Source organism: Terrapene carolina, unplaced genomic scaffold, assembly GCF_002925995.2.
Source record: "Terrapene carolina triunguis isolate 2854851 unplaced genomic scaffold, T_m_triunguis-2.0 Scaffold192, whole genome shotgun sequence".
In the NCBI taxonomy this organism is placed as follows: domain Eukaryota; kingdom Metazoa; phylum Chordata; order Testudines; family Emydidae; genus Terrapene; species Terrapene triunguis.
The window spans coordinates 11,010,859-11,036,610 of record NW_020664543.1 but is presented as its reverse complement, the minus strand read 5'-3'; the positions used below and the strand labels follow the sequence as shown (position 1 = coordinate 11,036,610).

Below are 25,752 nucleotides of genomic sequence, written 5' to 3'. Positions count from 1 at the left end.
GGAGTAGCCCCATGAAGGTGGGCAGGTGAGGAGAGAAGGATTCTGCTGGGGCAGTGGGGGCAAAGAGGGTTGCAACCTGGTGCTTTGTTCCATGGTGACTGACGCTGCAATTTGCATAACACGAGCCACGCAGTGTAGAACTTCCATTATACTCTACTGGACAGTTTTGGAGCCTGAAAATCCATCCTGTCCCGCAGGGTGAATTCCATGGACCAAAAATGAGTCCCTGTAAACAGATACTAAATTCCTGCAGGACAGCTGGGAACTCCCCAGGTTCCATTATATTTAGAGTGACTGGAGTGTGATATTAGACCAAAAATAATTCCCACCTAATTAGGAAATACCAGATTCACCATACTGGATAGATGTAACAAATCTTATCCTGCCTCCATCAGTGGCCAGTTCCAGTTATTTCAAAGGGAGGCAATGCTGTATCTGTGGCAAAACTACTGTTGTAAAGTTCCAAATGTCATGTTCTTCTTGCCGGCTATATTCCATGTTCATGTATAGCCATACTTTCAGGGTGGGATGTTAAAGCATCTTAAATTAAGGAAATTAAGACAGAGATGAAGTTATAAAACATCCCTTTATACAGACTGGATGACTCCAGGGACTGCATACAAAGACTTTCATCTCAAGGTCAGTGGCATAAATCTGGTCCTGGCTTGTATTGACTGAAGTCCTCCTATATATAACAGCTGTTCGGCATCAGTGGAAACACTTCAAGATAGAAATTGATCATCCTGTTTTGAGTGAGATCTTTATCCACTGTTTTGTTTGTCAAGAGCTACACACACTCAAATGTCTCCATATTGCAATCAGTGTTCTTCCTAAAATATGCTGATGGTCTCTGTCTAATTTGTAGTGGGCAGGTGTCTATATCACAAAAACAAGGACCTCAGTGGATACTAGGTAATTTCCAAGCATACATATACACACAAAAAGTCCAAATCCCTAAAGGAAGAGTTGAAAAATCTAACTGATCAACACTAATCATGCCCTCCAGGAAATTAATCTTAAACTTGTCAACATGAGACACTGTTACATTTTCTAAATTGAAAAATAACTTCCTACTGCCAAAATAATGACTTCCTCCCTCATATATTTTTAGATATCAATATATTCATAGGACTTTATATAGGACAATGACAAGAGTGATGCAAGTGGTATGTGGAGGTCATCCAAATGATATTCCTTCTTACCAAAAGGCAGTATAAAAAAAAGCTAACATCACCGCTTGACCAAAATTTACAGAATTGTAGAGAGAATATTAGATATAGTTTTGTTTTAAATTATCTGAGGCTCTGGCCAAGCGGATAAGTGTTTGAGACTAACTTGGCATAATTTTATCTGAAAGAACTGAATACCTAATTATCCTGGGAGAGAGCAAATTCTTTACACAAGACATTAGGGCTCATATTATTAGTGTCTCAGTTACAAAAAATGATGATATATGAAGGATGATATATGAAGCAATTGGAAAAAAAAGAAGAGCCAGAAAAAATAATGAGAAATACATTATGAGCCTGATCTAAAATCCATTGAAGCCAATTGAAATCTCTCCAGCGATTTCAATGGGCTTTGGATCAGGGCCTTTTATGATTATGATTTTCTTTCAGTGAGGCAGGATGGTCTAGTGATTAGAATGCTATCCTAAGGCCTGGGCTCAATTCCCTGCTCCACCACAGGCTTTTTGTGTGACTCGTAGTGTAGACCAGGGCTTAGTATCTCTGTATGCCTTAGTTCCTCGTCTGTAAATTGGGGATAATAGCCTTTCCCTGCACTCAGAGGTATTGTGGGGGAGGTTGGGAGGTGTTCAAGTACTATGATAATGGGGCCAGATAAACACCTCAGGTAGATAGATAGTCCAGTTTTAGAGGCACAGCTATCAAGGCCTGATTGCAAATAGTTAACCAGTGTAAGGATTTAAAGGGTCTGGACTTCTATGGAGATACTGGAGTGATTTTCTTTTTCTTACATAATCAAACAATCATATTAGAGGAAATGGGTTCTCAGTGATGATTGGCGAACTGGTAGGACTGTGAGATCAGAAACTCTTTTTGATGTTTATCTGTTGTTGTTTTTTTGTGAACACTTATTTAACTCAACCACCAGAAAAGCACTTTGGAGAAAAACAAAGTTAGTTAAAGATCAGGGGGTAGCCGTGTTAGTCTGTATCCACAAAAACAACAAGGAGTGGGGTTTTTTACCCACAAAAGCTTATGCCCAAATAAATCTGTTAGTCTTTAAGGTGCCACCGGACTCCTTGTTGTTAAAGATTGTTACAGACACCCTTCAATTAAGGATTGAGAAAATTTACAGCCAACATTGGTGGGCTTCCAAAGACATCTCTAGCTAACCTAGGCAAAACAAGAATTATATTGCTAAGTAAATCAGAAGGGGGAAAAAAATCTTAAAATACCCTTTTAGTACATCTTTGTACATCTTAAAGAATATTTATTTAAAAAAAAAATCCAATTTTTATTTTACTTTGCAAGTCATCTTTAAAAATAGACCTATTTAGATAGTAAGCTCTTACTAATTAAACTCCAAGCTTTTAAAAAACAGTTGCCTCAATATCAGATGGTCAGAAACCACCTCCCTTCCCCCCCTCCCCCCAAAATAACAAACTATGGAGGAGGATGAAACAGAAACTGATAGGACAGAAAATTACAGAACAAAAATTGAGATGCCTAGGACATACATGAGGGAAAGATCCAGATAACGTGAGGTCACAGGCATTGAAGTGGAAGTCCCAGGGCAAGAGCCACCGAGGTAGACCAAGGATAAAGTGGAAAAACACAATAGAAGCAGAATGGAAAGCTATCAAAATGACATGGGAAGAAGCTAAGACTGCAGCAGGAGACTGGCAAAGATGAAAGGCAGTGGTGAAGCCCCTATGTTCCACATGGTAGAGAGAAAATATTCCTGTACAAGACAACTCATAACTGTCATCCACCACTAGCATGTTGGTAGACTTTGACAGCAAGGTAGTCATCAACATAGGCTTTGCACCCTACATCTAAACAGAGCTGACTTTATACTGACTTGTTAGATACACGCTTTACCACAACAACAGACCAATGAGTTTGGCTCCATGTGACTGCTGCGAGACTTGAATCCAAGACCTATAGAGTTGCAGTGTAGAGCCTTAACCACTTAGCCGTCCAGGGTGGTAAAATGCTTCATCAATCTTGAGTGCCTAGAACCAGCATCACAGCCAAACACCAAGTGCTGTGAAAAACTATCATTCTTCTTTGAGGGATGGTCCCTATTGTATTCCACTGAGGGTTATGTGCAGGTGCCTGGAGCTGGAGCATTTGAAAGTAGTACTGTTCAGTGGTCCGTGTGTACATCCTGCATCACCTTGTGGTTTTGCCAGAGGTGATAAAGGGCATGGCGGGCTGCTGGCATCTCCAGTTCCTTCTCACCGCTGCATGGTCCGAGTCAGAGCATTCTACTTCATTGAAAGGATCACGCACATGCGGGAAGCCTTCTCCAACAGCATGGACTTGCTCTGCCTGCATCTACCAAACAGCCTACCTGCATCCCCAGAGTTCAATTCATTCACTCAAGAAGTTCTGGACATCCTAAAAGAGTCCTCACCCATGACTTGTGAATCCAACCCTTCCTGGCTTGTAAAAGAGCATCATATGAATAATGTGTGTCACTCCTGGCCAAAATAGCCAATGCCTCATTCAGAGAAGGAATCTTCCCTTGCTCCTTCAAACATGCAGTAGTCCAACATTGTAGAAAACTACCCTGGACTCTTCAGTCCTAGCCAACTGTCACCCTATGTCAAATCTCTCATTCCTGAGCCAGCTCACACAGAATCTAGCCAAAGGCAGACTACAAGCTCATCTAACTGAAGCCCATATTTTAGACTCAGCACAATCTGGATTTAGACCAGGACATGGAACTGAAACTGCTTTAGTGGCACTGATGGCTGATTTCCTGCTATCAATGGATAAAGGACAGACATTCATTCTCATCCTGATGGACCTCTCTGCAACGTTTGACACTGTTGACCAAGAGATACTGCTGTCTCGCCTGAGAGAGGTGGCAGGAGACCAGGTAATGTGCTAAAAAAATTGGAGTCCTTCCAAGAGGATGCATCTAAAGATTGATGATGGGAAACTGCTCCTGCACCACTAGACCCCTCACTTGTGGCGTTTCACATGGGTTAATTCTCTTGCTGGTCTTTTTCAGCATCTACATGGAACTGTAAAGTGAATTAGTCAAATGACATGGACTCGAGTGCCAGCAACATGCAGATAACACACAGCTCTACTTATCCTTCATAAACATATGGCCACACCACTACCATCAAGATGGATCTTGGACGAGATCAGCTCATGGATGAAGAAGAGCTGGCTGAAGCTGAACCTCAGCAAAACAGAGGTGATTCTGATGGGTTGAGCAAAGCATTCTGAGGCATTTGCAGCCACGATGCAGTCTCTTTTGATTGAAGGTTCATAGGAGGTGGAGAAAGCAACTAGGGAAGAGGCTGTTCTAGACTTGATTCTAACAAATAGGGAAGAACTGGTTGACAATTTGAAGGTGGAAGGCAGCTTGGGTGAAGGCAATCATGATTCTAAGGAATGGTAGGAGGGAAAACAGCAGAATAAAGACAATGGACTTCAAAAAGGCAGACTTTAGCAAACTCCGAGAATTGGTAGGAAAGATCCCATGAGAGGAGGCGTCTAAGGGAAAAGAGAGCTCAGGAGAGTTGGTAGTTTTTTAAAGAGGCAGTATTAAAGATTAGTATTAAGAGCATAAAATCAAACTATCCCAGTGCATAGGAAAACAAGAAGTATGGTAAGAGACGATCCTGGCTTAATCCGGAGATCTTCAATGACATGAAACTCAAAAAAAAAGTCATACAAAAATTGGAAATTAGGTCAAATTATGAAGGATGAATTTAAAAAATAAACAACACATGCATGTAGGGACAAAAATTAGAAAGACCAAGGCACAAATAAGATTAACCTAGCTCAGGACATAAAAGGTAACAAGAAATCATTTTACAAATACATTGGAAGCAAGAGGAAGACAAAGGACAGAGTAGGCCTACTACTCAGTGAGGAGGAAAAAACAATATCAGAAAACACAGCAATGGCTGAACTGTTAAATGTTTTTTTTTCTTCAGTTTTCATCAAAAAGGTTAGCAGTGATTGGATGGTGACTGGATAGCGAACATCAATGTAAATGGGGTAGGATCTGAGGCTAAAATAGGGAAAGAACACGTTAAGAATTACTTAGACAAGTGAGATATCTTTAATTCAGCAGGGCCTGATAAAATACATCCTAGAATACTTAAGGAACTGGCTGAAGAGATCCGTGAGCCATTAGTGATTATCTCTGAGAACTTGTGCAGGATGGAGAACTGGAAAAGGGCAAATACAGTACCTATCAACAAAAAGGGGAACATGGACAACCCAGGGAATTATAGACCAGTCAGGTTAACTTCTGTATCCGGAAAGAAAATGGAGCAAATAATCAAAAAAATTGTGAGCACCTAGAAGATAAGAAGGTGATAAGTAACAATTCACATAGATTTGTCAAGAACAAATCATGTCAAACCAACCTAATATCCTTCTGTGACAGGGTAACAATTCTTGTAAATAGGGAGGAAGCAGTAGGTGGCAGTAGATGCGATACATCTTGGCTTTAGTGTGGCTTCTGATACAGTCTCACATGACCTTCTCATAAGCAAACTAGGGAAACATAGCCTAGATGAACCTAATAGAAGGTGGGTGCACAACTGGTTGGAAAACTGTACTCAGAGTAGTCGTCAATGGTTCACAGTCAAGTTGGAAGGGCATATCAAGTGGGGTCCCGTAGGGATCTGTCCTGGGTCCAGTTCTATTCAATATCTTCATAGATGACTTGGATAATGGCATAGAAAGTATACCTATAAAGTTTGTGAACAACAGGATTAGAAGTCAAAATGATATTGACACACTGGAGAAATGGTCTGAAATGAATTGGATGACATTCATTAAGGACAAATGCAAAGTACTGCACTTAGGAAGGAATAGTCAACTGCACAAATGCAAAATGGGAAATGACAGCCTATGTAGGAGTGCTGCAGAAAAGGAATCTGGGCATTATAGTGGATCACAAACTATGAGTTAAAATGTTAATACTGTTACAAAAAAAGCAAACAACATTCTGGGATGTATTAGCAGGGATGATGTAAGCAAGGCAGGAGACGTAATTCTTCCACCCTACTCAGCACTGATAAGGCCTCAACTGGAGTACTGTGTGGAGTTCGGGGCGCCACGCTTTGGGAAAGATGTGAATGAACTGGATAAAGTCCAAAGGAGAACAACAAAAAGTATTAAAGATCTAGAAAACATGACCTCTGATTTTGGGGGGGGGCGGGGAACGGTTTGCTTAGTCTGGAGCTCTCACATCTCAGTGGTGGCAAGTAATGCTTCTTATTATCTTTGGTTGGCTAGGACACTCTGTCCGATCCTGGTGGATGAAGACCTGGCCTCATTTATTCATGCCTTCATCTCTTCTTGGCTGGATTACAGCAATGAAATATACCTGGGGGTGAAACCTTCAGTATTCCAGAAACTCCAACTAGTACAAAAGGCTGCAGCTTGTCTCCTCAATAACACTGGCTAACAAAAACACATCACATCTGTCCTCTACTCGCTGTACTGGCATCCCACAGAATTTTGAATCAAGTTCAAGGTCATTATCTTCAAAGTGCTCCATGGTCTGGGTCCAGAATTCCTAAAAGACTATTTAAAACACTGGAACAAAGACGATGGTCAACAACTTCATTCCTCTGGGACAATAGAACTATCAATGATAAGAGAAGGCTCATCTGTGTAGGAGACAGAACCTTCTCTGGGGGTGGTCTGAGACTCTGGAATGAACGCCCCTTCCTCTCCCCAGGAACTAAGACTATCACAAACCTCACCTCTTTCCCCTCCAAATGCAAGGTGCACTTCTTTGATCTTGCCTTCTCTAATATAAACACTTAAAAGGTATATTGAACACACGCACACAAAAAGCCACCCCCACCCATACCAAAACAAGACACACCACTCCACAGGATGAGAGAACACACTACGTGACGGATGTGTAGTCAAGTTGCCTAATGCGCTATTGAAAGCTGCTCAGATACTACAGTGATGAGCATAGTATAAAATAGAGCAGAATCTGCTCTTAAAAACTGCCAATGATGGGAATTCCACAACCTCCCTATATAACCTGTTACAGTGCTTATCTATCCTTATAGTTAGAATGTTTTTCCTAATACCTAATATAAATCATCTTTCCTTGCAAACTAAGCCAAATATTTCTTGTCCTACCCTCGATGGACATGGAGAAAATTGATCAGTGTCCTTTTTATAACAAAATCATGTATTTGGTGGGATGGAGGTAAGATCTGCATTCCCAAATTTGTATATTTTTTATATTTGGATACAGATTAAGTAATCTTGATATTTGCTTCCAAGAGAGAGAGAGTGCGTGTGCAGGAAGAGGAGGAGATAAACGTGGGCTGTTTGTATTCAGAGTCTTTGCACAAAGTACAGCCTTAACATCTAGGTATTAAATAATTCAGTAAAATATTATTATTGGAGTGAGTTTAACAAAGGCATGATGTTCTGTTTCTAATACCTTGGTGTACAGTCTGCTTTAACTATGTAATCCCAGATGAATGCAGCAGCACTTAAATGAACACTATAAATGTACATTTCCCCCATTCTATTTAGAAACATAACAGCTGAGGCATTTATTAGCAAAACTTTAACTCTATTTGCAGATTCTTAAATAGAATATTAGAGAAACCAAATTTTAATTTTCATGTCTATAATTTGTTAATATAATTACTCTAGTATAGGATTGGGTACTTTGAGATCTTTCAGTGTTAATTAAAAAGCTAATAACTTGAAAAGCTATAAATACTGAAGGAGAGGGGCTAATGCTCGAGGCAGTTAATCCTTTATTTGTCACTTACTAAAGATCCTTTTACTGGAAGGCTACGTTTTATATTGACGTTGTGATGCCTCTCCTCACTGCTACCTGGTAGAGGATAATACCTCACACAAGCAAAACACTTAAGCATGTGCTTAACTGCAAATGCTTTGCTGAACTGGGAATTTAAAAAAGACTTTACAAGACACAATTTTGGCATATTAAATTCCCTCTTTTCATCAATCTCACTCTATATTTTCTCTCCTCCTCCCCTCATGCCAACTACCACAGCCATTCCCCATCCTGACTACATAATGGTATTTGCAGTAAAGTATACTGGCTTTTTTCTGCCACCTAACCAAATATATCCACATTGCCATTGGGGAGTTGCTGAAGACTGTTGGTTGGGAATCCTGAGAGCTCCCTGTTGAAAATCTGCTACCATACTGAAGGGACAAGTTGGGGTCACGCACCCGGCTATGATGCAGTTTCCACCTTTGCCCGAGATTATGTATCCTTGCAGTTCATACAAATACTGTTTAAGAGCAATATGTTTTATTTTCCAATAGACATGACTGTACCAAATGGACAAGTGCCCTGGAGAAGGATATATCCAGAGTTCTTTACAGCATCTGCATGTCAACACTCACCTTCTGCTAGTTAAACTATTATACTACCGCAGTCCTCAAACCTTCCTGTACATTATGCCCTATAGGGTGAATTCCTGCAGGAGGGGTTGAATGTCAAGGCTAGCAGGACTGTTGGTATAGCTTTCAGGTACAAACATTTTCAGCAAATGCACTTACCAGCAGTTTGTTTGGTAGTGGCTATGAGTAGAAGTGGATGAAATATTTCAAATTGACAACATTTTGTTATTCAAAATTAAAAAGGGGAGGAAAATGTTGATGAATTCTTCCCCTGAATTTCCCCCTCTTTTTCAACTAATTGGTTGAACGTTTTCAAAATTGAAATGTCAAATTTTGAAAAAAAAAAACCCAATCAGGATAAATTCTCCCCAAAATGTTCCCATTATTAGTAGTAGTATTTTGGACCAATGCTAATAATGAGAAAGAGGGAACGTTGTTTAAGTGGGAAAAGAAAATAATAAATCTCCAGCCTCTTCCTGCTCCTCATTGGGGTCCTGATCGAGCAAAGCACTTACATGTATGCTTAGCTTTAAGCACATGAGTAATCCCATTGACTTCAATGGAATTGCTCATGTGCTTAATGTTTAGCATGGGCTTCTGGATCAGGGTCAGGGAGCACACCCTGACGCACAGGCTAACAGGGAAGAATATTTGGGATATGGGTATTACATCTTGGAGTAATAGAACCAGTGCCCTAGCTAAGAGCTCCATCTGCATGGAATATACAAACTTTGCCAAGCTGGGGGGAAGGATAGCTCAGTGGTTTGAGCACTGGCCTGCTAAACCCAGGGTTGTGAGTTCACTCCTTGAGGGGGCCACTTAGGGAACTGGGGTAAAAATCTATCTGGGGATTGGTCCTGCTTTGAGCAGGGGGTTGGACTAGACCTCCTGAGGTCCCTTCCAACCCTAATATTCAAAAATCAAAAGACATATATATGTATAGGTATATACTGTTTCCACCAATACTTAGTCATTAGAAACATAAGCCTACAAATAGAAGAAAATATTTTATTTAAATACTCTGGGCCTGATTCTGAGCTCAGTCAAAACAGTGTAGATCCACTGGCTTTAATGGCATTACTCCTGATTTACAATGATATAAATAAAAAAAGACCAGCTCCATCTGTTGAATGCTATTTGTGGTGATGGTGGTGGTTTTAAATTTTCTAAAATAAGACAACTTGCTTAACATACAGAAAACAGACTGGTAATTTAGTTATGCTAATGTCTGCACGAATGAATGAGACTGCCTAATTTCAGAGGGGAAGAAAAACAATTTGTATTTTGAATTGCAATCAAAAGGTAACAAACACCATGCCAGATTAAAAATAATAACAAAAATAAAAATAAATGGGATTCCATTAAAGCCAGTTTGAAAAAAAGACATCTGAATTGTTAAATGACATTATCTCTTACTAAGGAAAATGTAAAATACCATACCTGAGCATCATCTCAGCACTCAGCAATTTACCTTAAGGAAACCATTTATTCCTCCTGGCATTTTTGAGGAGTAACTTGATGATGAGTCTCCTAAAAGGCACTCAGAGGAACCACTGGTTTCTACAGTCTGTTCAAATTGTTTAAAGTTTGTCAAACTCCAATTGCATGTGAAGTATACATTGTGAGTAATGGAGTTCAACTGCTATTTACACATGGGCAAGGCTGTACAGCCATTACATGCTGCAGTTTATTGCACTGCATTATGCATGAGATGATTTTGCAAGCAGGTACATAAACACAACCGGGGTGGGGGGAGGGGGAGAAAAAACACAAGAAAGCAATTTCTTTTATTGTCCAATATACAACAGTTAGGAATAATTTGGAAAACTTTCAAACATCTATGTTGGCAGATTCTTGGAGCTGAAATGAGTTATTTACTGCATCATTTAGAACATGCTAGCGTTATTGTGGATCTAACATTCTCTCCAGTGGAACTAGCTTATGGCCAAGACAGGGAAACTGAATAGTATTTTCTGTTTGCACTGTTGTTGTAGCTGTGTTGATCCCAGGATATTAAAGAGAGAAGGTGAGTGAGCTAATATCTTTATTATTGGGCCAACTTCTGTTGGTGAAAGAGACAAGCTTTTGAACTTACTTAGAACTCTTCTTTAGGTCTGGGAAATGGACTCAGAATATCAAAGCTAAATACAAGGTGGAATAGATTGTGCAACATAAGTAGTTAGTACCAGTCAAGGTGAAGTGGGTAGTTAACACCTCTGCCGTCACAGTGGGGGAGAAAAGGTGGTTACCGGGTTACAGATTGTTGTAATAAACCATAAATCCCAAGTCTCTACTGAGTCCATGATTTTTAGTGTCTAGCAAAGTTATCATTTTAAACTCCCAGACTCCTCTTTTGAAGGTATTATGCAGGAATTTAGGGACTAGTGTAATTAACGGCTCATCAGTGTGCGTAAGGATGGTCCACAGGCTGGCCCTTAAGTAGGATTAGTTTCAAAGTAAAATACTATTCAAAGTGAGTAAGGGTAGCAGAATCTAGCCCTTTGTCAATAATACATGTTACCTCTCTGGAGCTGTAAAACAAGTGAAGTGGAGAACATGGATGAAAACCTGTGCTTTGTCATAATGTCTAAGATATTTTCACTGATAAATGAGCAGTGCTCTAAAACCGAAGTGCACAGGACATATCACAATGACACACTGGAGTAACCATGAAACACTGTTTTGAATTATATCCAAACTGTAAACTTAACAGAACTGATACAAAACTTTAGCCTCTATGGAGGAATTAAATTCAGAGCGCTATTTGTTCTGTCAAAATGTGCATCCAAGCTAACAAAAGGTGCCAGATCAATGGCACTTGAGATGTTTCAGAGTGGTAGCCATGTTAGTCTGTCTCAGCAAAAACAACGAGGAGTCCTTGTGGCACCTTAGAGACAAACAAATTTATTTGGGCATAAGCACTTGAGATGGCAGTACTGAAATATATCCGCAGAACAAGGAACTAAGATATCACAGGGAGTACTTCTTGGCTGAATAAAAGAGAGAGATGTCTGGGTAACTGCAGACACTAGAGAGTGACGTGCACAAAACGTGAGCAGGTGTGACACTACATTCACAAGAGGGCAGTAGTGAACATAGGCAGTAGCCACAATGTTACATTTAGTCTACATGAAGCCTCAGAGTTCATGCCCTGAGTGCAAGATGCCCTGCCCTCAGCCCACGAGATAAGTTGGTACAGCTGCCGTTAGCACTGCTCTACCTATACTTAGTGTTAGAAGCCCTACTAGAGTAATCAGAGGCTAGTAAGTGCTCGTAGGACTCCTAGCACTGATGCAATAGCATAATGGCAGCCAGGGAGAACAGAAACTGCAAGCTTCTGCGGATATAACAGACAGCTTGGTACCTTGGGGGGGCGGGGTCTAATTTACTCAGTAAAAAAAATCACCAGAATCCCTCCGGATGATGGCATTAGATAAGGAGTGTTTCATCCGTACCTCTGAAAGCTTAAAGTGGAGACAGTTTCCATCCAATAGAATCTGGGACATGACTTAGCTTTGTAGGAGCTGTTGGATACAAAAAAAGTGACGGCACTTGGGAGTGATGGAACTAAAATAAATGTCTCGTGTGGGGGAATGATGTTATTGGACACGCGTTAACGGTTAATCTCTGTGCTAATAAATTACCACTGCACTGACCACAAGTTAGCTTTTGTGCTGCCGATGCAGTTCCTCACCGACAAGAATATCAGGTGACAATGAGAGTTTATGATTTTTAGATCTCACAAATGTGATAAACTGAAAGAGATTAAGGATTCATTAGATGAGCCATCACTGAGAACAAACAGTGATGAGTATAGCACAGTGAAAACCGTAGTTAAATATTTGGACCCTACTTATTTTTGCATGTGTGTTCAGATGTGAAAAATGGGGGTTTTCCAAAGAGGTTGTCTGGAACAGATTTTGTAGGGATGACATACATGCTTATAGGTATCTTGTTTTCCACAAGCAGGATCTGGACTTATAATTGCATAGGTGTTAGTACATGAGTGTTTGTCAGTTCTGGAGAAAACTAAAGATGATCACTGTCTTGGGGCAGACTTGAAAACTAATTAAGTGTGAGAGACCAAGCTGCTTCTTACTTTTCCAATTTTATACCAGATAAGAGAAATATCAAGTCATTCATGGTTTTTTAGCTGTTGAATTGTCCATTTAAAATGTAAGTTCTCAGAGAAAAGTATTGTATTGTCCTGGATGTTTATGGTGTACAGTACTTAAAATAAGACCATTTTAATACTTAGCACTTATATAGTGTACCACTTTATAATAATTAATCTTTACGAAGTCTCTGGAATGTAGATAAATATTATTTCTATTTTACATATGGACAAACGACGGCAGGGAGATGAAGTGACTTGCCCCAGGCCTCCCAGCCAGTCGGCAGCAAGCCAAAATTAGAACTCAGGACCTTCTGACTCCCAGTCTCAAAAGTATTTCTCCAGACTACACTGCATCCCATAAGATGAAAATTCAGAATCTCCTTGCTCTCCCTAAAGATCCTGGGTTCAAATCCCAGTGGTTTATTGGTCCTGTTTATTCCAAAATAATATTTCAGAGTGGAGTAATAGCCAGCAAAAAAACCTGCTCAACCATTACTGAAAGGAAAAGCTAACACAAAAATGCTGGCTTGATATCCACTCAAGGTATGTCTGAAATAAGCCCTGCACCCTAGATGCCAGGAAGTCCCTCATCTCTAATGCAGACGAGAACTTCCCCTAATATACTTGCATAATACTGTGCCTTGAGAGGAATTTCTTAATTTTAGGCAGTCTTCATATTGCACGCTGGAGCATGAGGATTGATTGCCCTTGTAATTTTGTATCTAAACTTTGAAGGGCTGCATATGCTGTCCATAAAGTATTGAATCTATCATTATGACCCAAGATTAGAGGTAATTGAGAAGGAAGTTGATAGTAAAGCTTTATCCTCATTCCCAGAAGTCCGAACACCAGGAAAGGATAACAGACCACAAGAAGGGTTTCCAAAAATATTCTGACCTGTCGCAACTTTCAAACTTTGGTGCCTACGGTTAGGTACTTAAATAAGTGGTGTGATTTTCAGAGTTGCTGAACAACTGCAGCTTCCATTGACTTCATTGGGAGTGCCAGGCGCTCAGTACCTGGCAAATTCAGGCCACTTATTTAGACGTACCCAAGTTTGACAATATTGGTTTTAAATTTATTTGTGTATCTCTTTACCCAACTGCACAAAGGATATAATGTTTCCCTATCTCATGGGTTATTCTGCATCTTTGGGTATGTCTATATGGCAATTACAGGATGTGATGCTGCTCATGTTGACATACCCAAGGTAGGTATGATCTAGCTAGTTTGGGTAACAGTAGAAGTGAAGCTGTGACAATGAGCATTTCGGTACCAGCAATTACCCAGAGCTCCGGGCAGGCTCGTCCAGCCTATGCTGCCGCGGCTTCACTGCTCCAGTACCCGAGTTAGCTAGATAAAGTTAGCTCAGGAATGTTTGCACGAGCTGCAGTTGCATCCTGGGACTGTAGTGCAGACATACCCTTAGGCTAGGTCTACACTACAGCGGGGGGGGGGTCCACCTAAGATACGCAACTTCAGCTACGTGAATAGCGTAGCTGAAGTGGCGTATTTTAGGTCGACTTACCTGGCTGTGAGGACGGCGGCAAGTCGACCGCTGCCGCGCCGCCGTCGACTCCGCTGCCGCCTCTTGCCGCGGTGGATTTCCGGAGTCAACGGCAGAGCGATCAGGGATCGATTCTATCGCGTCTTCACTAGACGCGATAAGTCGATCCCCGATAGACCGATTGCTACCCGCCGATCCGGCGGGTAGTGAAGACGTGCCCTTAGACTCCATTCTTGTGCTGAAAACTGCAAAGAGCCTGTGTAGCCTTCTGGATGGGCACTGACTTCAAAGAGCCTCTGCCCACATGGTTCTCAGTGCAGGATCATGCAATGTTTGTAAAATGCTTTGAGATTTTCAGACTTAAAATAATTGACTGCATAGCTTCATAATTAGTATTATACAATTCCTGTACAGTATATATATGTATATCTCTGATTATACTTTCAGCCAATTGAGGATTGTCAGGAAGATTCAGTAATTGAAAAGAGTTTATTATTAAAAGATTTCTGTGTATTAAACATTATGATAGAATTTCTAACCACAAAGTGAATTAGGCCCAAATAAATTATTGTTTGAATTAGCAGTATCCACTCGCTATGATTTTTGGATTAGTAACATTAATTTTAAATACTACTTTCTGCTCATAGATACATAATAATAAAAACTGATAGTGCTTCATTAAAACATTGAGTAGAAAATAGATTGCTTTCATTTTTGTAACTCATTGTAATGTGTGATTTTCAGTGGGTTTACTCGTCTTTATCTTCTCTTTTATAATGGTCCGGATAATTATTTTGTTTTTTTATTACTTCGTAAGGTGAACAAAAGATTTTCAATTGCTCAGAAAGCCACAGCATAGCTGCATTAAAAATCTATGGGTTTGGCAATGATTCCATTTCCCTGTAGAATGTTAAAGGGGACACACACTTTCCTCTAATATAGTAGCCCCCATCTGTGCTGCTATAATTAAGGATCAATAATTGTTTCCATTATCAAGCCTATTTTCAGAGACTGGTAACGAGGATTCCAGTCCTGCAAGGAGATTGTGGGGGCAGATCCCTGAATCCACACAGCTCCAATGAAATAATGAATGCAAAATATTATCATCATCATTAGTAGCATTATCATGATTAATCTTATCACCATGGTTTTGGCATGAAGGATTGATTGTCTGTCTGTATTAATGTTTGGTGTTGTAAATGCAGCTTTTCGCTCAGTTCTTTGGTCATATTGATTGTTATTTGCAGCTACAAACTGCATCTAACTAAAGAAATGTGGGACTCTGTTTATATTCTGTAATAGTAAAGAGTCTCCTTCTGACAGATGGCATGTTATGCCATCACAGTAGCGCATTATTTGTACTCTCTGATGACTGCAAGTTTGCAGAGGATGTTACTCCTGCCATTCGTGGTGAGATTTTTTTTTTAAAAGACATTTGTATTGACAAATCATAGATGGCTGGAGAGCTCACATTTGAGGTGGGCTGGACAAGTAATAAAAATAGGGGACGAACGACCCAGCAAAGAAAGCATGGGAGGAAGCGGTCAGGAAGAAAAGACATGGAAGACCGAGGATATGATGGAAAGAGTCTGTCAAGAGAAGTTGGAAGAAAACAGGACTGGAACCCCAAGAGCTACAAACCCATGCCATGGACCGTAACGAAGAAGAATCGTGGACAGCTCCGATCACGTGTAAACCGGAAAAGGAATCAAGAAGTGAAGTGTTGGCAAATCAACTAGAGAGTGTTTGAAGAAGGTATTGGGGTTTAAGGTGGTGGTGGGTCCACTGCACTATTTTGGGGACATGTACTCTGAGAATCCTTTGCAGAACGTATACTTGTAGATAAATTAAACACGGAAGAAGAAACATAGCTTCCCACCCTTCTCAGGAGATGAGACACGGCTTCCTTCCTCATGCATCTTTTTAATCTACCTGTTACGTGCTGTTGCAACCCAGGCTGCCTGCTTCTTGGAGATGATCTATCTCTTTTCAAACATTTTTGTACAGAGCCCAGCACAATGTGGTCTTGATCACTGACTCTGGTGCTTAGAAACTACCCTGATATAAATAATTATCAGTAAGTAATGTCCATGGGAAGCAATCTCCCAATGACCTTGGTCTTGCATTTGGCTGTGAAATCTCCTTTATAAAATTTTTGTTTTATACACTGACGTAAACATCACAGACATATTATAGAACCTCTGAACGCTAGAATACTAATGGATTTACCATATCTATCAAGGCACACCTCTCTGCTTCAGTGCTGATGAAGAGCAGTTGTGATATTGCAGCAGAGTGTATGGTGGGACATATTAGGGAATGGAAAGACAGTGTTCTCATACCAAGTTGTGACTTCAAGGACTTGAAAAAAACAGAAGAAATTTTACAGTAAATCAAAATGGCCAGTGTGTTAAAATTTCAACTTTCCTCTCTTGGGTCCTGATTCAAGAAAGCACTTATGCATCTGCTTAGGTCTCACTGATTTCAGGACAACTTAAGTACGTTTAAAATTATGCACATGCTTAAGTGTTTTCTTGAATAGGGGACTCCATCACTTAGGAAGAAGATTATTTTACTTCTTGTTTTTCAATGACTGTTGAATTGATCCCTGTATTGGTTTACCCTCTGATTTTTCCTGTCTACAGCTGATAGTCTTAGAAGCTTGAAGCAACCACATGGCAACCAAAAGATTTAATATTTGCCAAGGTTTAAGAAATGCAACCTCAAACTGACAATAAGTACAATAGTGTTTTAAAAACTATGCTCATTATCAATGATATATTTGCACAAATTTTCTCTTGTATACAAAACCATGGCTGACCACTGCTGCATTTAGATAGCAACTTGATGTGTGAGCAGCAAGCCACCCTTGGGCATGAGTTATGGTGTAATCATTCACACCTTGTGCATTGTTAGAATGAGGCTGAAGGCCGAGTGCTGTTAAATGCAGCAGGTGTGAATTACTGCACTACAGCTCACAGGCTGGAGTGTCTGACTGGGATTATAAAATAGCCTTATGCAAATATACTTCAAAAGTGACAGCACAAATGACCAGGAATAATTGGGGGCAGCTCCTGAAATTTGTCACAGCTCCATAATGGACAATTTAAAGCAGCTAAGGATCTGGTCCATGATTTCTAAAGTTATTTATTATTACACGCCAAAATTTTAAATTTAATGAAAAAAAATCAAATACAAATGTCTCTGAAATAGGTTTTTTTTAGTCAGTTTCCTTCTCCATTAGGCATTAGATCTGCCTCTCAGGATCTACAGATGAACTCCCACTGGGCTCATCAGGATTGGTTCACAGCCCAAGCCCCAACAGGAGCAGTGTCCTCCTGGGTCCCTCTAGTTCTCTGAGCCCCAAATGTCCATGGGAATCCCAGACTGATGCTTGCTTGAGTTAGGTTATTAGTATTATCCTATTTTACAGAATGGGGGAACCTGATGCAAAGAGTCAACATGTACAAAAGCAGCCCCTGATTTTGCATGCCTAACACCACACACTTGACCTGATTTTCAAAATGGCGGCGAACCAATCACTGAAACAGATACCATGTGGTGCTGCAGGTGGTCATTGACTCTGAAAACCAGGAGCATATTGTTTTGCATTATTCAACATTTCAAATCTGTGATTTAATGGCCAGTATATAATTTGAAAATTGAACCAACCTTCTTTGGAAGGAGACATGGTAATAGATCCATGCACATCCTTATTGTTATAAACCCGTTTCAATTACCAACAGATGATAAGGGCTCCCAATAGAGAGTGGCCAGTGGTTACCTTAGAAAAGGGGAAACTGCCGAGTGTTCACTATCAAAGTGAGGCTGGGAAATAAGATCAGTTCTTATGAAGCACTAAATCAGCTTCAGATCGGATGGATGTGCTGGGGAAGCAGAGAACCTGGTGTGATCAAATGAACTGAACAGCTGCTAGGTGCCAATTTACAACAATGCTATAAACAGCTGATTTGATGTTTTTTTTCCCCTCTTAGGAGATTAGTATTTAAGATGCAACTGGATATTTAATATTCTCCAGAAAACTCCCTTGAAAAAGACCTAGGAGCTGAAATGTTGAGAATATACCTCTAAACAATGCATTATTTATGAGCTTACTTTCTAGTCTTTTTAAAAAGTTGTGCAACTTACGCATTGCAGATTTTATGAAGAAACGAGTACATAACATCCTGTTGTCCATTTCCGTAGTCATCATATGGCCCAACCCTGGAAAATGATAGCACCCTTGACTTCCATGGTAGTCAGATTGTTTGTTCATGACAGAAAAGCTAAATCCCCATTTCAAACAGTATCTAGCTCACAATTGTTTTATTGTATTTACTTGGCTAGGATTTTTCACAGGAGCCTAAGAAAGTTAGGGATTTAGATTCCATTGAAATTCTCTAGGATTGAGCATCTAACTCACTCCTTTGCGCATCCCATCCTTTCTGGACAGGACTCAAACAAGCCTAAGAACCAAAAAGGAGCTGACTTTAGCTTATTGTTTTTCAGGGCTATGGCAGTATCTGTATTAAACTTAGTCATATCATACTACAGGGATGATACTAATTAAGGCTCAGGGCCTGCAAATGCTTATGCAATTTAGGATTGAGTGAGGTTTCTCATGCACATGTAATAGAATATACGGCCTCTGGAAACATCAGATGGATAAAAGTTGTAGGCTGTCCAACAGCGAATGTCAAATTCCCCAGACAGAAGCTTGTCTGAATTCAGCTGTCTCTGTGAGACTCTAAAAAGATCTCCAAACATAAAAAAAGAAAAGTCACTTGCCACGAGGATTGGTTTCATAATGTCCCTATCACCCTTTTGTAGGCTACTACTTCAGCAGGTCTTGACCTCTGGATCTGACAGCTGAGTTTCTGCTAAGACTAACATTAAGAAAGACAACATTGGCATGGAAGGCTGAATAACAATTTAAAAGCAGGACTCCCCTTTACCCCGTAATATTGCTGCTCTGCTCATCCTCCGTCTTATCTAGCAGTAGAGCTGGCAAACTTCTCACAAAAATCCTACAAAGCAAATTGGTGCAGTCTTGCCACACTACTCTGTTCATCAAGTAGGCGTTTTCGATGGTATGTAAATTACCTCCTTAACCAAGGACTAGCTCTGTCCATACGTGATATAATTTTGCCATAACATTTTTCTTTTTTGTTGAATTAATCTGAAACCACAATCAGAGGCGTGGGGATTTTGTCAAGCACCCATAAATAAATGCAATGGTAGTCATGTGGCTATGTCTCGGCGCAACGATTTGGAAGTTAATGGATGTTCTACTACAGGCAATTACAATATATCTGTATTGGTGTAATGGCTGGAAAATACTTTTCCTGGGGAAAAGGGAACTTCCAAGTCTCCATTATTTTACTCTGAGGTGTCTCAGATTTTTTCAACCCTTCATTCTGAATAGTTTCAGAACACCCCACACCTCAAAGTATGGCCCCAGTGTCCCAAACCCAATCCACACAAGCTTTTTTTGCATTGGCTTTAGCTTTAGTTACTGGCCCAAACAAATTAAAATATGGGCTCTTGTGGGGGGAAGGGTGGATCATTAAGTTCTGATGATCTTAGTTATACTTAGTATTGTCATAATCACTTTAGATTACCAGTCCAAAAAAACTTGAATAAATATTTGAAAAACCCCTTAAAAATTAGTTACAGGTAAAGGCATAAACTTAAAAAACCAAACCTACCTACTTAGCTGTAGACATTTATACTAGGCTTATTGCTGTAGTATCTGAAAACAATGAAGTCCATCCTGAGTGCCTGAATCAACCTGTTAACATGAATCAAATCTCTTCAAACAAATCAGGCTGTTGAAATGTTTTCTGTGTAACCAGAGCCTGGTGATTGATTATTTAGAGAAACCTTTAGATGACTGAATAACGTGATACAAATGTTGAGATTAAAAATAGCTGCTTCTATTCTTTTTTGTTATTCAAATGATATTAAATTCTTCTTCTCCGGTGGGCAAAATGTATCCACTACAAAGATTTTTCCTTTGCTAATCCATGTGCTTTTCAAGAGGGGTGCAACAGACATTTAAGGCTCTGTCTACACTAGAAAGATAAGTCGACCTATGTTAAGTTGGCTTGCAGCCACCATATTAATTACTGCAGTGGCTGATGTCCACTTTGCCCTCCTGTTGGTGGTGTCTCTCCTCACTAGGAGTGCTTCCACCGACTGAAGAGGGGCAGTGTGGGAAACTGAGAGCCAGGGCCCTTAGCTCCATGCAGCTCTCTACCGGGAGCTCCGCTGCCCCTTGGGGCTTTTCTTGCCTTCAACCTCCCAGCTGGGAGCAGGGGGGCAACCACCCAGGGCTTCTTGCCTCCGACGGGGAGATCTGCACCTGGAGTCCAGTCAGCTGCTGTGCTCCTGAGGGGGAGCTGGGACCCTGTGGGAGAGCAGGGCTCACTCCGGACAGTGGGGAGCCTGGCTGGCAGCCCGGCTTGGAGCGGAGCCCAGGCAGCAGCCCGTGAGCCGGCTTTCTTGACAAGAATGACAGCTAACAGCCGCTGTAAGAAATGCAGTGTTTACACAGACAGTGCATCACCCTAACTACACCACCATAAGCCCTACGCCTCTCATTGAGATGGTTTTATGATGTCGGCACAGTAGGGGAGTTACATAGGCAGGAGGAGCATTTCAGCGTGTACACCTCTGCTGTTTTGTCAACAAAAGCTGACATTTGTCAACCAAACTGTGTAGTGTAGACAAGGCCTAAGGCTGTCTTTGAAGTGATAACATTGTTTTCATACTTATATTTGAACAATACAAGGTGGCAGTTTTTATCTTTTGCTTTTGTGGTTTTCACGGTCTGGGGGAAAATGCCTTGTTGAATTTCTGCACGTAAGCGTCACCACGCTAAACTGTGATAGCAGTCCCATTAGCTACCCCCGTGACTGATCTCATTCGACATGATGTGTCACAGCACGGATGCACTAGCCTGGAAATTCAAGCAGGACTTTGGAATGGTGGAAGCGGCTGTTGTTCCCACCACCCTCCTATTTTTAAAAAAAAAATCACCGAGCAAAGAAAGGACAAGACTACACCCAGGAAACGTCGGAGATGTTTGGCAACTCCTTTTATTCCCCCATTCAGGCCATCGCTATGAAAGAAGAAATGCCCCTAGATTAGATGAGGGATGAAGTTGAAATGTTTCAGGGGTAGGATCTGAGCGATTTCCAGTAGGGCTGTGGCGTCTCCCTCGCTTCTGAATAGTTGACCCTCGCTCTCCTGCCTGCCACTCCCCCCTCCAGGCTGTCCCCGACTAGCTCTGTTAACTGCGGGGCTCCGCAATCCTCCCGCTCCACGCCCGAGAAGAGACGCCGCTGGAGGCTTGGCAGCTGTGCGGGGCCTGGGGCCCCACCAGCCTGACGTCCCGGCCCCAGCTCATTGTGACGCCGGGCGCTGCCCAGCGGGGGCCGGGCGGGCGGCTGGGGCGGGCGTGGCCATGCGCTGGCCGGCAGCTCTCAGGCCCCGGGGCGCCTCCTGCCCCCTGGAGCCGCCTCCCTCGGGCTCCCCGCTCCCTCCCGCCGCCCCTTTCTCCCGCTTCCCTTTGCTGCCGGGGATCGGGGCCGCCCCGCCGCCGCAGCGCATGGCCGGCCAGTTCGGGAGCATCCTGGTCGGCTCCTACCTGGAGATCAAGCGCAGCGATGGGCGCATCCACCCGGCGCTGGTCACGGCGCTGCACCGGGACAGCTCCAGCCTCACCGTGGAGTGGGTCGAGCAGGGGGCCAACAAGGGCAAGAGGGTGGAGCTGCAGCTCGCCTTCGCCCTCAACCCCCACCTGGCCCCCGCCGCGCCCTGCTCCGCCCAGGGCGACCAGAGCCTCCCGGCCGAGCCGGCGGCGACGCCCGCCAAGCTGGAGCGGGACGGCGGGGACGGCGGGGAGCCGGAGCCCGGCCGGCCCCGCGCGGGGCGCTGCAGCCCCGGCAGGAAATCGCCGTGCGTGCGGCAGGTGGAGCGGCTGCAGGAGCTGCGCCAGAAGCGGCGGCGGCAGCAGCGGGAGCTGCGGGAGCAGCGAGCCCAGCAGGCGGCCGGCTCGCCGCACCCCAACTACGACGTGATCTGCATGATCCAGGAGTCCCGGGGCCGCCTGCTCGGCGGGGCGCTGGGCGGCCCCGAGCCCGGCCCCCAGCACCGGATCCGCGTCTGCGTCCGCAAGCGGCCGCTCAACCCGCGGGAAGCCGGGCTGCAGGACTTCGACGCGGTGACCGTCCCCTGCCGGGGCGTGGTGGTGGTGCACGAGGCCCGGCAGAGGCTGGACCTCAGCCGCTACCTGGAGAGCCAGACCTTCCGCTTCGACCAGGCCTTCGACGAGAGCGCCCCCAACGAGCTGGTGTACAGGCACACGGCCCAGCCGCTGGTGGAGAGCATCTTCCGCCGGGGCATGGCCACCTGCTTCGCCTACGGCCAGACGGGCAGCGGCAAGACCCACACCATGGTGGGAGACCTCTCGGCCAAGGGCCAGGGCTGCCCCAAGGGCATCTACACCCTGGCAGCCCAGGATGTCTTCTGCTGGCTGCAGGAGCCCAGCTACAAGCAACTGGAGCTCCAGGTCTACGGGGCTTTCTTCGAGATCTATGGGGGCAAGGTGTACGACCTGCTCAACTGGAGGAACCGGCTGAAGGTGCTGGAGGACGGCAAGCAGCAGATCCAGGTGGTGGGGCTGCAGGAGGAGCAGGTCAGCTGCGTGGAGGATGTCATGAAGCTCATCGAGGTGGGCAACAGGTGCAGGACGTCCGGCCAGACCTCTGCCAACACCCACTCCTCCCGCAGCCATGCCATCTTCCAGATCATCCTCCGGAAGAGAGGGAAGCTGCACGGCAAGTTTTCCCTGATTGACTTGGCTGGGAATGAGAGAGGAGCAGACACTGGCAGTGCGGACAGGCGGACGAGGCTGGAAGGGGCTGAGATTAACAAGAGTCTCCTGGCACTCAAGGAATGCATCAGGGCCCTCGGGCGCAACAAAGCCCATACCCCATTCAGGGCTAGCAAACTCACCCAGGTTTTAAGGGACTCGTTCATAGGGGAGAATTCATGCACCTGCATGATCGCCACCATCTCTCCAGGGATGAGATCCTGTGAGCACACTCTCAATACTCTAAGGTACGCCAACAGGGTGAAGGAACTGACGGTAGATCCTAATTCCCTTGGACAGTCACATTCAATCATCACCCAGTTCCCATATCAGCTGGATGACCTGAAGAAACCATGGACTGTACAGAGCTTGCCTGAGACTGATGAGTTCAAAGTATTTTGTGTACAGAAAGAGGAGGAAGTCTCTCCTCAGTTGTTTACTTTCAATGCCAGAGAGAAAGCCCAGAAGAAAAGAAAAGAGTTGGATGAGAAAGCACTTATAGAGGAGCACCAGGAATCTCTTCGATGGTTGAAAGTATTCCTGGAAGTGGCTGAAGAAATAGATTATGACGTGGATTTTTATGCTGCACAGTTTGAAGCAGTCCTGGGGCAAAAGATTGGCATTCTGACTGAGATCCAAGATAAAGTGAAATCATTCCGGTCAATCCTACGTAAGGAACAACATGGCGGCAACCAGATCAGTGTGAAGAGATCCCGTGTTCTGTAAATTAAGCAGAAAGATTGTAAACTACTGTGGCTTTAGCCACCCAACAACTTGATTGCTTAAAGGATACTTAAAAGATGTCTGTGGGAATGTCCTGTTTGTTTTTCTCTTGAACGGCATTTCGGGCTAGCGTGAAATCACTCCTAGGATGTCGCCAGATAGTTTCTCGCTGCAGATAGCAGAACCATGCAGGGTGTAGGGCTAATCACTAGGGAAAAGCAGGGAACTCATAGAAAAGAAATCGAATCTCATGTGTGCAGGCTTTCCTCAAATCCCTTTAAAATATATATATATTTGTACCTTTCTAGGTACTGCCTATTCCCGCATTCTGTCAAGCTGTACCAACTTGAGAACAGATTCCCGGGGAGTTAGGCATTCTGAGTGATTTAAAAAGGTGTTAGAGTGCAAAGCACTGTCGTTTCTATTCTGAGAATGATACTTTTGGGGAATGTAGGTTATTTTGTGCATAGCATAAGCAATAAGCATATAGAATATGCGCCTTCTACTTTTTCTCTCTCAACTGTGTTCTTGTGAGTCATTTAAAAAAATAAAAGAAAAACTTCTGCCTTCCCAGAAATCAGGCCAAGGAACAAGATACTGTCCTATGACTGTCCTATGGGGAGAAATTCAAAATCAAGTGATGTGCCTTCAAGGGCTAGAGAGGGACGCAGGGGATACAGTGCCCTGTATCAAAGGCCTTGAAGAGAGGCGATTTGCCAGACCAAAGGGCCAGAAAAGCTGCATTCACCAAAGTGCTATCTGATAAGTGCACATTACTGTGCTAAAGGCATAAGATGAAAGATAGCCGTAGATTGTTGCATCATCCCTGATGTGAAACACTACAGACTCTGCTCTTTGTTGGATAGCAGTTATGCTAAACCTTCTGGTACTAGGGTGACCAGATATCCCAATTTTATAGGGACAATCCCGATATTTGGGGCTGTGTTTTATATAGACGCCTATTACCCCCCCCACCCCCGTCCCGATTTTTCACACTTCCTGTCTGGTCACCCTATCTGGTACACATCTACACTTATTATTTATTTTAGAAATGAATTTGGTTAAATTCCTGAGCGATATAGGACAACAAATAAATATTTATGAGATTAAAATGTGTAAATAATACATAATTAATTGATGGCAATCTCTGCTCTTTTCCTCTTCCTACTTGGCTTTTGATACCATCAACCAGTTTATCCTATTGCGCGTCTGAGGTCCAGGTCCAGAGCCTGTTGAAGTCAACGGAAGAACTCCTGTTGACTTCAATGGCCTTTGGAATGGGCTCAGAACTAGAAGCTGGTGTCTCCAGTAGTCTCCTTCATAGTTCAGATGCCATCAGTCATTCTAATGCTCCCTTTCCATTTCTGGTAGAAGATTTGTCCTCTTGTCCCTTTAGCTGTGGGGAGCTGTGTTGAAGGAAGCTGTATCTACAGTGGTGAATTTGTTAGACACAAATGTTTAAATGCTGATTGACTAGCAGTAATACTCAGGACTTTTCATCTTCAAAGCCCTTTTCAAACATTGGTGTATTAGCATCCTGTTTCTTCCAGCACTAATAGCTTATGCAATTACCTCATTCTTCTCTGGATAGCATTATTGGATGTCAAATTAAGAGATGCTGTTCCCAAGAGCAAGTACAAAAGCCTGGAAAATGGCAGTTTCCGGTTGAAAAAAAGTCTCCGGTATTCCAAAAATAACTTTGGGAGAGGGTGCGGAGTTCCCCCTCCCTTACGGCTCCTTCCTGGTTTTTTGTGGAAGAGAAAACTCTTTGAGGTTCCCCATCTGGCATCTCCTCTGAATCCTTGTATCAGAGGTGGTGATAGAGAGGTGGGGTTGAAAGAGATACCAGCATGGAGTGGCTCTGTGAAGAAGCTAATACAGCCTGGAGTCATAATATCTTTTGCACAGATTCCCTTTAGGGACTGGGGGTGGGTGATGTTCA

General features: G+C 42.9%; 1 protein-coding gene across 1 annotated transcript; it reads left to right on the top strand.

The window, feature by feature from the left end:
- The first annotated feature begins 21,821 nt into the window (after window positions 1-21,821).
- KIF2B (kinesin family member 2B) lies at window positions 21,822-23,813 on the top strand. Its single transcript, XM_024193298.3, has one exon. It carries the CDS (start codon window positions 21,822-21,824, stop codon window positions 23,811-23,813), a length of 1,992 nt encoding a protein of 663 aa, XP_024049066.3.
- The last annotated feature ends 1,939 nt before the right edge of the window (window positions 23,814-25,752 follow it).

Coding starts and splice junctions, on each gene's coding strand:
- KIF2B (XM_024193298.3), top strand. CDS start 21,822: ATGGCCGGCCAGTTCGGGAGCATCCTGGTCGGCTCCTACCTGGAGATC.